Below are 13,263 nucleotides of genomic sequence, written 5' to 3'. Positions count from 1 at the left end.
CTGTTTTTGCCACCAAAGTGGATATTCAACTGATGGCAGATGCAAAAAGCAAGGAGTAACTCAGCGGGTCGGGCACCATCTCTGGGAAAGAAAAGGAACGGGTGACGTTTCGAGTCGATGCCCTTCTTCAGACGGGGAGATGTTGGGCAAATGAACGGGAAACATGCAAGAAGCAGCGGTGATCACGGAAAGGCGGAGCCCACAATGCTCCATTGTTGGCTGTGGGGGGCAGGTGATAAGGAGTTACACCAAAAGTGAAACTCAAACTAGTGTGAAGACTGGGGGGGGGGGGGGGGGGGGAGGAGAGAGAGAGAGAGAGAGAGAGAGAGGGATGCAATGCTTACTTGTAGTTAGAGAAGTCAATGCTCATACCGCTGGGGTGTAAGCTGCCTGAGTGCATATGAGGTGCTGGTCCTCCAATTTGTGCTGGAGTGCATGAGTGACTCTGACAGTGGAGGAGGCCCAGGACAGAAAGGTCAGTGTGGGAATGGGAGGTGGAGTTGAAGTATTTGACAACAGGGTAAATTGTCCGTATTGTGTAGTCGGATGGTGTTATGTTAGTGTGCGGGGATCGCTGGTTGGCTTGTAGCTGATGGGCTGAAGGGCCTATTTCCACGCTGTATCTCTAAACCAAAAACAAGGAGTAGCAGCTACGTTGACATTTCGACTGCGAGGACAGTCCAGGTATGTGCTGTATGCAGTGGTGCAGCGGGTAGGGCTGCTGCCTCACAGCACCAGAGACCTTGGGTGGATGGGTGAGAGTGTGTGTGTGTGTGGTTTGCATGTATTCCGGGTCTGTACGTTAAACGGATCTCTGCAAATTGCCCCCTAGTGGGATAGCATAGAACTAGTGTGAACGGGTGATCGATGGTCGGCATGGACACGATGGGCTGAAGGGCCTGTTGTGTCTCTGAATGAAACTAAATAACCGGCCCATGGTCCATATCCCTCTATTCCCTGCACTTCCACTTGCCCATCTAAAAGCCCCTTAAACGTCACCATCATATCTGCCTCCACCACCAAAAAAACCTGCCCCGCAAAACCCCTTAAACGTTGCCCCTCTCATCTTCTGTCCCCGAGGACATTTCCATCCTGGGGAAATGGTTCTGACTGTCCACCCTATCCATGCCTCATGATGTTGGACATTTGCCGACCATTCCTTCTCTCCAGAGATGCTGCCTCATCCTCTGAGTTACTCCAGCATTTTGTGTCTATCTTAGATGTGTGTGTTGTAATTGTGTGCATATCTGTGTGTGTGTGTGTGTGTGTGTGTGTGTGTCTTGATGTGTATCTGAATGCCTGTCCATGTGTGCATGCCTGTATTCTTGTTTATCTAAATGTGTATGTGTATGCTTCTGTGTCTCTATAGTGTATGTGTGCACCAACGTGTGTGTGTGTGTCTATATATGTGTGTGTGCGCACATGTCTGTCTGTAATGCAGACTCCAGGCGTTGCAATGAGAGCTATGCGACTTCACACTGGGATGTTAAGCACCCTTGTCTATAGTGCGGGTGTAACAGTGAGTTACTGTTCCAGATGTTACAGAAACGGAACTGCAGATGTTGGTTTAAACCGAAGATAGACACAAAAAGCTGGAGTAACTCAGCGGGACAGGCAGCCTCTGGAGAGGTGGAATTGGTGATGTTTCGGGTCGAGACCCTTCTGCAGACTGAGAGTCAGGGAAAAGGGAAACGAGAGATATAGATGGTGATGTGGAGAGATATACCGCGACAATCTGCAGTTGTACAGGGCCCTGGCGAGACCACACCTGGAGCATTGTGTGCAGTTTTGGTCCCCTAATTTGAGGAAGGACATTCTTGCTATTGAGGGAGCCCAGCGTAGGTTTACAAGGTTAATTCCCGGGATGGCGGGACTGTCATATGTAAATAATAATAATAATAAATTTTATTTATGGGCGCCTTTCAAGAGTCTCAAGGACACCTTACAAAAATTTAGCAGGTAGAGGAAAAACATGCAAGGGGAATGAAATAAATAGTAGAGACATGACTAGTACACAAAGTAAAGACAGAATTCAATACAAAACACAACATGAGGCAATTAATGCACAGATGAAAAGGGAGGGGGACGTGGGGCTAAGGATAGGCAGAGGTGAAGAGATGGGTCTTGAGGCGGGACTGGAAGATGGTGAGGGACACGGAATTGCGGATCAGTTGGGGGAGGGGAGTTCCAGAGCCTGGGAGCTGCCCTGGAGAAGGCTCTGTCCCCAAAACTGCGGAGGTTGGACTTGTGGATGGAGAGGAGACCGGCTGATGTGGATCTGAGGGACCGTGAGGTTTGGTAGGGGAGAGGAGGTCAGTGAGATATGTGGGGGCCAGATGGTGGAGGGCTTTGTAGGTGAGGACCAGGATTTTGTAGGTGATCCGGTGGGAGATGGGAAGCCAGTGAAGTTGTTTGAGGACTGGAGTGATGTGATGCCAGGATTTGGTGTGGGTGATGAGTCGGGCGGCTGCGTTCTGGACCAGTTGGAGTCGGTTGATGTAGGTGGAGCTGATGCCAAGGAGAAGTGAGTAGCAGTAGTCCAGTCGGGAGGAGATGAAGGCATGGATGAGTCTTTCAGCAGCGGGAGGTGTGAGAGAGGGTCTGAGTTTGGCGATGTTGCGGAGATGAAAGAAGGAGGTTTTAACGACATGGCGGATGTGAGGCTCAAGGGAGAGGGTGGAATCAAAGATCATGCCAAGGTTGCGGGCCTGGGGAGATGGGGAGACAGTGGTGCCGTCGATGGTGAGAGTGGGGTTATTGATTTTGCTGAGTGTGGATTTGGAGCCTGAGGAGGAATTCTGTTTTATCGCTGTTGAGTTTGAGGAAGTTATGTTGCATCCAGGTTTACATAGCTGACAAACAGGAGTTGATATGGGAGAGGGGGGGTTGTGGGGGGATTTGGTGCCGAGATGGATCTGGGTGTCATCAGCGTAACAGTGGAAGTCCAGGTTGAAGTGGCGGAGTATCTGACCAAGGGGGTGGATGTAGATGATGAAGAGGAGGGGGCCGAGTACGGAGCCTTGGGGAATGCCTTGAGTGACTGTGGCTGTAGCAGAGGTGTGGTTGTGGAGAGAGATGAAGTGGGATCTGTTGGAAAGGTAGGAACGGAGCCAGCTGAGTGATAGAATGCTAATAGAATGGAGCGGCTGGGCTTGTACACTCTGGAATTTAGAAGAATGAGAGGGGATCTTATTGAAACATAAGATTATTAAAGGTTTGGACACACTAGAGGCAGGAAACATGTTCCCGATGTTGGGGGAGTCCAGAACCAGGGGCCATAGTTTAAGAATAAGGGGTAAGCCATTTAGAACGGAAAAGAGGGAACAATTTTTCACCCAGAGAGTTGCGAGTCTGGGGAATTCTCTGCCTCAGAGGCCGGTTCTCTGGATACTTTCAAGAGAGAGCTAGATAGGGCTCTTAAAAATAGCGGAGTCAGGGGATATGGGGAGAAGGCAGGAACGGGGGGTACTGATTGGGGATGATCAGCCATAATCACATTGAATGGCGGTGCTGGCTCGAAGGGCCGAATGGCCTCTACTCCTGCACCTATTGTCTATATAATGAAACGTTATATAATGAAAGATGTACAAAAAAGTAACGGGCCATTGTCTAACTCGTTTAAACCTAGCTCACAGGGAACAATGGGGAAAAGGAATGGATGACATTCTTCAGACTGAGAGTCAGGAGAGTAGAGATATGGAAGGGTCAGGTGTGAAAAGGACAGATCAAAGCTGATGCTGGTCAAGAAAATGTAGAGGCACAATGTTGGCTGAGAGGAAGGTGACAACGAGGCACCGAAACGTTGCTTATTTCCTTCGCAGCATCCCGAAACTTTGGCGATCCATGTTCTCCAGAGATGCTGCCTGACCCGCTGGGTTACTCCAGCACTTTCGTGCCTTTTTAAAACCAGCATCTGCAGTTCCTCGAGTTGACTGTGACTCCTGATCCGTGAGAAAGTGAGCATCAGCAGAATAGCAGGAAACAACGAGGGAACAGCTTACCTTAAGTCGGAACATTCCACCTTCATTCTGAAAGTTGCAAAAACTCCAGGCAGATTTAGTTTAGAGGTGCAACGCGGAAACAGGCCCTTCAGCCCATCGAGTCCGCACCGACCAGCGATCCCCGCACACTAACACTATCGCACCCACACACACACACACACACTAGGGACAATTTACACCAACACCTTACCTGCACGTCTTTGGAGTGTGGGAAGCAAAACTGGAGATCTCGGAGAAAACCCACGCAGGTTACAGGGAGAACGTGCAAACTCCGCACAGACAGACAGCACCCGTGGTCGGGATCGAACCCGGGTCTCCGGCGCTGTGAGGCAGCAGCACCGTGCTAAACAGGAATGGAATGTGAATGGCGGTGCTGGCTCGAAGGGCCGAATGGCCTACTCCTGCACCTGTTGTCTGCATCACCACCCCAGGCAATGCATTCCAGGCCTCCACCAATCTGTGTAAAAACTTGCCCCTTAGACAATAGGTGCAGGAGTAGAGGCCAATCGGCCCTTCGAGCCAGCACCGCCATTCACTGTGATCATCCCCAATCAGTACCCCGTTCCTGCCTTCTTCCATGACTCCGCTATCTTTAAGAGCCCGATCTAGCTCTCTCTTGAAAGTATCCAGAGAACCGGCCTCCACTGGTTTCTCCCTCTCACCTCATAGCTATGCCCTCTAGTGCTGGACATTTCCACCCTGGGGGAAAAAGGCTCAGACTGTCTACCCTGTCTATGCCTCATCATTTTATATACCTCTATCAGGTTTTCCCTCCAGTCCAAGTTTATCCCACCTCTCCTCGTACTGTAGTTGAATCCCATCTAATCCAGGCAGCAATCTGGTAAACCTTCTCCGCACCATCACCAAAATCCTCCACATCCTTTAAACTTTAAAGATACAGCACGGAAATCGGCCCATTGAGTCCGCACCGACCAGCGATCAGCCATGATCACATTGAATGGCGGTGCTGGCTCGAAGGGGCCGAACGGCCTACTCCTGCACCTAATGGTCATACTAACACTATCCCACGCATGCAAGAAGCAATTTATCATTGCCAATTAACCTACAGGCCTGTACGCCTTTGGAGTGTAGGGGGAAACCGGAGCTCCCGGAGAAAACCCACGGGGAGAACGTGCAAACTCCGTACAGGCAGCACCTGTGGTCGGGATCAAACCCTGGTCACTGGCGCTGCAAGTGCTGTAAGGCAGCGCTGTGCCACCCCCCTCTGTAATGGGTCCACTGGAACTACACAGCACCCTATAAAGCTGCATCAAGTCCTCCTGACTTTTATACTCAATGCCCCTTGCCATGAAGGCAAAGCAGACCATACAGTACACACTAGAATTTAGAAGATTGAGGGGGGATCTCATAGAAACTTACAAAATTCTTAAGGGGTTGGACAGGCTAGATGCAGGAAGATTATTCCCGATGTTGGGGAAGTCCAGAACAAGGGGCCACACACAGTTTAAGGATAAGGAGGAAATCTTTTAGGACCGAGATGAGGAAAACATTTTTTTTCACACACAGAGAGTGGTGAATCTGTGGAATTCTCTGCCACAGAAGGTAGTTGAGGCCACACAGTTCATTGGCTATATTTAAGAGGGAGTTAGATGTGGCTAAAGGGATCAGGGGGTATGGAGAGAAGGCAGGGACGGGATACCGAGTTGGATGATCAGCCATGATCATATGGAATGGCGAATGGTGCAGGCTCGAAGGGCCTCTACTCCTGCACCTATTGTCTATGTTTTCTATGCACGACTCCTGTATCGCCCTATCTACCGCTGCTGCCGGCTCCACAGGTCGATGTGGGATTTAGCACCAAGCAAATCGGAATAATCCCTGTGGAGCAAAGGATGGAGGAGAAGCTACACCAGCCTCAAGTTGTGTTTCTCTCATATATATATATACACAACGACCCGACATTCAAGTGGCTGAAAGTCCCGGCTTGTATATTAATATCATCAGTTTTATTCATACAAAAGAAAAAATGCTAACTTCAATTTTCTGGACTGTCGCTTGCCAGAATTATTATTTTGTTTTTATGCATAACGGCTCGCAGGCCACAAAATTCACGATTGAGGAAATAAAATTAGCCCTGGGGTGGGGTGGGGGTGGGGGTGGGGGGGGCTACGAGAAGACTGAGATAAGGGGGTGGGTGGGGAGGAGGAGGTAAATGAAACACAGTGCCGGGGCCGACACGACTCTCACATCGCAGGGTCCCACCAGATTGGAAAACGCCGGGCGATCTCTCCACATGCGCTGCCCGACCTTGCGAGAATTTTACATGGACCTGTACCGGGGCAACACACACACACACACATATACATATATACACACACATACACAGGTGTGCCTTCAACGCTGGAAGTTTTAAAAAACACTTTTATGCAACCACAGAACATCTCGGCATGGGAGAGATGAGACTCCAAGTTCCTGCATCAGGGAGTCAAATTGCAGTCGCTGGCAACCCCAATGTTCAACTGTACCCCTCCACCCCAACTCTAGGGTCTTGCCACCACTGGAGCCTGTGGTGGGCAATGACCCAACACAGAGCTGGGGTTAGAAGAAGCCCCCCCCCCCCATCCGCCCATCGCAAGCCTTGCCTCATTGCAGACGCACAAAGTGCCGGAGTAACTCAGCGGGTCAGGCAGCATCTCATGGATAGGTGTGGCTGGCTGTCTGTCTGTCAGCTGAAATCTCACCGTAGCCATCGGTGCATGCGACAAGAAACGGAGCTGGGACTCTCACTCGAGGTGACCCCCTGACTCTCACTACATCACCTATCCATGTTCCCCACAGATGATACCCGGCCCCGCTGAGTTACTCCATCCTCGTTGTAAACCAGCATCTGCAGTTCCTTCCTCCCTGCTCTGTATTCGCTGGACATCTGTCTTTCAAAAGGCCTAGCTTTTTATTATATTTAGAAAAGGAGGGGGGGGGGAACAAAAAAAATATTTACAGGGGATAACAGTGCAAAACAAAAACCTTACGGTTGCAACAGGAAAACGCTCTGCTTATTGCAAACGCAGACTGGTTTGCTCGGGGAGGGGGGGCAGATGACCCTGGAATGTAGGAGACCAAGTATTTGATGGTGGTGCATAAAACAGGGGGTGGCACGGTGGCACAGCGGTAGAGTTGCAGCCTTTACGGCGCCAAAGACCCGGGTTCGATCCCGACTACGGGTGCTTGTCTGTAAGGACGTTCTCTCCGAGACCTTCGGTTTCCTGCAAAGACGTACTGTTTAATCGACGGTTTGTAGGTTAAATTGGCTTTGGTATCAATCAAATTGCCCCGAGTGTGTGTGTGTGTAGGATAGAGTTGATGTGCAGGGATCGCTGGTCGGTGTAGACTCGGTGTAGACTTGCTGCACCTTCAAACTATAGGTGGAAGGGCAATCCCTCCAGTCTCCCAGAAGAGAAGGCAATAACCAAAGAGGACAGAGATTCATTGTAGTCGGTGAGAGGTTTAGTTTAGAGATACAGCAGGGGAACAGGCCCTTGGGCCCACGCCGACCAGCGACACACACACACACACACACACACACGGACAATTTTACCTTGATACCAAGCCAATTAAACTACAAACCTGCACTGCTCCGGAGTGCAGGAACTTTCGTCAGAAGGACTCATCGCCACAGAGGGCTGTGTGGAGGCCACAAGTCAGGGGATATTTTCCAGGCAGTGATAGGCAAGTTCTTGATTTGAACTGGGCATCAAGGGTTATGGGGAGAAGGCGGGAAAATGGGATTAGGAGGCAGGGATCGGTCGTGATGGAATGGCGGAGTGGATGGGCCGAATGGACCTAATTCTACTCCTACAACTTGGAGTAGAATTAAAACCGAAGATCTCAGACAAAACCCAAGGGGAGAAGGTACAAACTCCGTACAGACAAGCAGGGATGGAACACGGGGGCCTCTGGCGCTGTGAGGCAGCAACGCTAACCTCTGCGCCACCGTGACTAAAGACGTCCCTCCTACTAAAGAGCAGTCTCGCTGCTGGGAGGATGAAAGTGGACAACCTCAGTATATTTAGCTGCACAACTTGGATGGCTTTGGATTGAGAAGTGGGGACTGCTCTTGCCCATTTTTGGTCAGCACCAAGTCGATGGGCCGAAAGGCAGCTTTGCCCACCACAGATGAGTGCGACTCTCCGATCGAACCGATTGCCCAAGGGGTGAATTGGGTTCAACTGTGGCCTTTTTACCCCTCCCCAGTGCTGTGGAAGTGATTGCCCCGGCAACAGGCCACATTCATTCCTGCTCCTCCCCCTCTCCCTCTCCCCCCTCCTACCCCCCCCCCGATCATTTACAAACCCCCTCCCCCCCCTCCACACACACACACACAAAAGTTTACATACTGTACAAGTCTGCCAAAAAAGTCTCCATGCACCAACATGCGTGCAGGTTTGCCGAGCCCGTTCTCTGCCAAATCGCACCTCAGACGACGTGCCTTCTCCGCCCGAACCTCTCCCCCCCCCAACGAGGGGCGCTGGCGATGGACCAAGGTTCCGTTTTGTCCCGCGCTTCTGACCTCGGGGGCCGGGAGATCTTCCCAAAGGCGCTCCAGAGTTCAACGTTCAATGGCTTTCCCTTCCTGAAAGCCTGTCAAATGGATAACTCCCGGTGGAAATCCACCCCGATACAATCCCTAACCCCCATCCACCTCTCAATAAGGTGTTCCCCACCCACCCACACACACATACACACACACACACGCCCGCAAACAGCGAGAGTAACATCGAGTGAACAGCTCGGGTCGGCGAATGGTTCTTGTTTGTTGTTCCGTTGGTACAAGAGTCAAAAAAAAGGTGCAACGTCGCACTAGTTCGGGGGGGGTCGTATAAAAGTGTGCAAGGTCGGTCTGGCCAGTCCCTCTTGCTCCCCCCCCCACACACACACACACACACCCACAACGGCAAACCTCACCCCTTCCAACCTCTTGCCACAGTGAGGGGTTCAGTCAATGGGGTCTCCCTCCGTCTCCATCCTGCACTCCTCTCCTTCCCGTCCTTGGCAAGTGGAAGCAGGGAGGGTGTGCGTGCGTGTGTGTGTGTGTGTGTGTGTGTGTGTGTGTGTGTGTGTGTGGCAGAGGGGGGAGAGAGGACAGGGAGGACGGGGCAGGGGGGGGGTGGGGAGAAAGGGTCCACCTCACTCCACCCGCACCAGGAGGCCATACAGGACAGTAGAAGCCCTCTCCTTGGTGATCCACTCGATCTCGTTGTTGCTGAAGCGCGGGTCGATGGACTCGCCAGTCCCGGCCGATGGCGGGCCGATCTTGTAGGAGCCCGGCCGCACGCACACCTGGAACGCCACCTGCGCCTGGTGGTGTCGCTGGGAACGCACGTCCTTGAACCTGAAGGGGAGAGAGAGCAAGTGGCAGATTTTACCGACTACTCCACTCCAGCGAGCAGCAAAACCGGGAGTCGACACCCCCCTCCCCCAATCCTTATTATAGTCCAGCGCTTAGTTTAGATAGACAGTTAGATCTACTGTAGACCAAATATGAAGATGGTACACAAAAAAGCTGGAGAAACTCAGCGGGTGCAGCAGCATCTATGGAGCGAAGGAAATAGGCAACGTCGCGGGCCAAAACCCTTCTTCAGACTGATAGGGGGTGGTGGGGGGGAGAAGAAAGGAAAAAGGAGGATGGGGGATGGGGGGAGACAGCCCGAGGGCTGAGGAAGAGGAGGAGACGGCAAGGACTAACAAAATTGGGAGAATTCAATGTTCATGCCCGCAGGATGCAGACTCCCCAAGCGGAATACGAGGTGCTGTTCCTCCAATTTCCGGTGTTGCTTGCTCGCTCTGGGCATGGAGGAGACCCAGGACAGAGAGGTCGGATACGGAATGGGAGGGGGGAGTTGAAGTGCTGAGCCGCCGGGAGGTCAGGTTGGTTAATGCGGACCGAGCGGAGGTGTTCGGCGAAACGATCGCCCAAGCCTCCGCTTGGTCTCACCGATGTAGATCAGCTGACATCTAGAGCAGCGGATGCAATAGATGAGGTTGGAGGAGGTGCAGGTGAACCTCTGTCGCACCTGGAACGACTGCTTGGGTCCTTGAATGGAGTCGAGGGGGGAGGTGAAGGGACAAGTGTTGCATCTCTTATCTCGGTTGCAACAAGAAACGAGGTGTGCGTTTTCACACTTCTATATCTCGTGCCTGATGTGAGAGGGGGGGGGGGGGGGGGGGCGGAGAGGGGGAGAGGGCACGACTCGCCCTTGATTACGCTGCTGGCCTTGCTGAGCGCAGCGCGAGATGTAAGTATCGTCAACGGGAGGTTAGCTTGCGTGACGATCTGGGCTGGGTCCACAATTCTCTGCAATTTCTTGCGATCTTGGAAAAGTGTTTACTTGTTTAAAAAAAAAAAAATGTATCCATCCAATTTCCCGTTTATCCAATTTCCTAATTTATCTATTTTTTTAAATGTATCTATTTTTTAAATTTACTTATTTCCCTCTTTTGGAGAATGGGGTTAGAGGGAGATAGATCAGCCATGATTGAATGGCGGAGTAGATGGGCCGAATGGCCTAATTCTACTCCTATTCCTTATGACCTATTGTGAGTCCCAGACTCTCCCACTAGTGGAAACATCCCCTCCACATCCACTCTATTATAGCGAGAGGATTTGAGTTTAGGAGCAAGGAGGTCCTACTGCAGGTGTACAGGGCCCTGGCGAGACCACACCTGGAGTGTTGGGTGCAGTTTTGGTCTCCTAATTTGAGGAAGGACATTCTTGCTATTGAGGGAGCCCAGCGTAGGTTCACCAGGTTAATTCCCGGGATGGTGGGACTGCCATATGATGAAAGAATGGGTCGACTGGGCTTGTATTCACAGGAGTTTAGAAGGATGAGAGGGGATTCTTATAGAAACATATCAAATTCTTAAGGGATTAGACAAGCTAGGTGCAGGAAAAATGTTCCCCATGTTGGGAGAGTCGAGAACCAGGGGTCACACACAGTTTAAGATTAAGGGGTAGGCAATTTAGAAACATAGAAAATAGGTGCAGTTCGATTTAGGACTGAGTTGAGGAAAAGGTTTTTCACCCAGAGAGTTGTGAATCTGTGGAATTCTCTGCCACAGGAGGCAGTGGAGGCTGATTCACTGCATCTTTTCAAGAGAGGGTTAGATCTAGCTCTTTGGGCTAACGGAATCAAGGGATATGGGGTAGAAAGCAGGGACGGGGTACTGATTGTGGATGATCAGCCGTGACAGTGCTGGCTCGAGGGGCTAAATGGACTATTCCTGCACCTATTGCAAAAGGATTTGAGTATAGGAGCAGGGAGGTTCTACTGCAGTTGTACAGAGTCTTGGTGAGACCACACCTGGAGTATTGCGTACAGTTTTGGTCTCCAAATCTGAGGAAGGACATTATTGCCATAGAGGGAGTGCAGAGACGGTTCACCAGACTGATTCCTGGGATGTCAGGACTGTCTTATGAAGAAAGACTGGATAGACTTGGTTTATACTCTCTAGAATTTAGAAGATTGAGAGGGGATCATAGAAACTTACAAAATTCTTAAGGGGTTGGACAGGCTAGATGCAGGAAGATTGTTCCTAATGTTAGGGAAGTCCAGGACAAGGGGTCACAGCTTAAGGATAAGGGGGAAATCCTTTAAAACCGAGATGAGAAGAACTTTTTTCACACAGAGAGTGGTGAATCTGTGGAACTCTCTGCCACAGAGGGTTGTTGAGGCCACACAGTTCATTGGCTATATTTAAGAGGGAGTTAGATGTGGCCCTTGTGGCTAAGGGGGATCAGGGGGTATGGAGAGAAGGCAGGGATGGGATACTGAGTTGGATGATCAGCCATGATCATATTGAATGGCGGTGCAGGCTCGAAGGGCCGAATGGCCTCTACTCCTGCACCTATTGTCTATGTTTCTATTTTCTATCCAAGACTTTTCCCCGTGGCACTTACCGTATTTTGGGGCAGAATCGGTCCAGCCCCACGTAACGCATGGTTGGCGACAAGCTGACCTTCACCGTGTCCTTCTCCTGTGCGCTGTTGACCTCAGGGTCGTTGTATCCGTTCTGCAGCTCCACCTTCGCCTGCTTGCTGCAGAAAATGGATGCGCTCCCAGCTTTGTGTTGGAGACGAGGTTGGTGCAAGGGGAGGGGGGGGGGGTGTGAGGGAGGACAGGAAAGGAGGAGGAGTGTTAACCAAGAGGAAAATAGCCGTCAAAACACACCAGGTCTTCAGCCCAACATGCCCAGCGGGCCAGTAAATGTCCCCTGGTTACACAAAATAGCTGGAGAAACTCAGCGGGTGCAGCAGCATCTATGGAGCGAAGGAAATAGGCAACGTTTCGGGCCGAAACCCTTCTTCAGACTGATCGGGGGCGGGGGTGGGGGGGGGGACAAGAAAGGGAAAAGGAGGAGGAGCCGGAAGGCTGGGGGATGGGAGGAGACAGCAGGGGGGCTGAGGAAGGGGAGGAGACAGCAAGGACTAACAAAATTGGGAGAATTTGATGTTCATGCCCCCAGGATGCAGACTCCCCAAACGGAATATGAGGTGCTGTTCCTCCAATTTCCGCGGTTGCTGCTCGCTGTGGCCATGGAGGAGACCCAGGACAGAGAGGTCGGAGACGGAGTGGGGAGGGGGAGTTGAAGTGCTGAGCCACCGGGAGGTCAGCTTGGTTATTGCGGACCGAGCGGAGGTGTTCGGCGAAACGATCGCCCAACCTCCGCTTGGTCTCACCAATATAGATCTGCTGACACCTAGAGCAGCGGACGCAATAGATGAGGTTGGAAGAGATGCAGGTAAACCTCTGTCGCACCTGGAACGACTGCTTGGGTCCTTGAACGGAGTCGAGGGGGGAGGTAAAGGGACAAGTGTTGCATCTCTTGCGGTTGCAAGGGAAAGTGTCCGGGGAGGGGGTGGGTTTACTGTACGACCGAGTAAATGTCCCCTGTCGCACTTAAGAAACCTGAACGGAAACCTCTGGAGACTTTGTGCCCCACCCAAGGTTTCCGTGCGGTTCCCGGAGGTTGCAGGTAGTGGAAGCAGGTAGGGAGACTGACAAAAACCTCCGGGAACCACACGGAAACCCTTGGGTGGGGCGCAAAGTCTCCAGAGGTTTCCGTTCAGGTTTCCTAAGTGGGACAGGGGCATAGAGGCGACGACTTGGGCCCGTTGAATCCTAACTAACACAAGGTTTGGCATCAACATTCCAGCTTGGTTTGGGAAAGGCTCCATCCAAGCCCAGCCCGTCACACACAACACCCTCCCCTCCCCATCCCTCCAACGACTCCATCTACACCTCAC

General features: G+C 51.6%; 1 protein-coding gene across 1 annotated transcript; it reads right to left on the bottom strand.

The window, feature by feature from the left end:
• Nucleotides 1-8,702: 8,702 nt before the first annotated feature.
• On the bottom strand, nucleotides 8,703-12,088 carry LOC129693676 (neuralized-like protein 4). The gene is made up of 2 exons (XM_055630461.1): nucleotides 11,917-12,088; nucleotides 8,703-9,351 (listed from the first exon to the last, which is right to left on the bottom strand). Exons 1-2 carry the CDS (start codon nucleotides 11,955-11,957, stop codon nucleotides 9,147-9,149), a joined length of 246 nt encoding a protein of 81 aa, XP_055486436.1. The 5' UTR covers nucleotides 11,958-12,088; the 3' UTR covers nucleotides 8,703-9,146.
• Between the last annotated feature and the right edge of the window lie 1,175 nt (nucleotides 12,089-13,263).

This window comes from Leucoraja erinacea, unplaced genomic scaffold (assembly GCF_028641065.1).
Source record: "Leucoraja erinacea ecotype New England unplaced genomic scaffold, Leri_hhj_1 Leri_386S, whole genome shotgun sequence".
Lineage (NCBI taxonomy): Eukaryota > Metazoa > Chordata > Chondrichthyes > Rajiformes > Rajidae > Leucoraja > Leucoraja erinaceus.
This window is presented reverse-complemented; position numbering and strand designations above follow the sequence as displayed.

Excerpts from the sequence above, each read along its gene's own strand:
- LOC129693676 (XM_055630461.1), bottom strand. The coding sequence starts at position 11,957 with ATGCGTTACGTGGGGCTGGACCGATTCTGCCCCAAAATACG. Across the intron at positions 9,352-11,916 it reads CGATTCTGCCCCAAAATACG|GTTCAAGGACGTGCGTTCCC; the intron begins GTAAGTGCCACG and ends TCTCCCCTTCAG.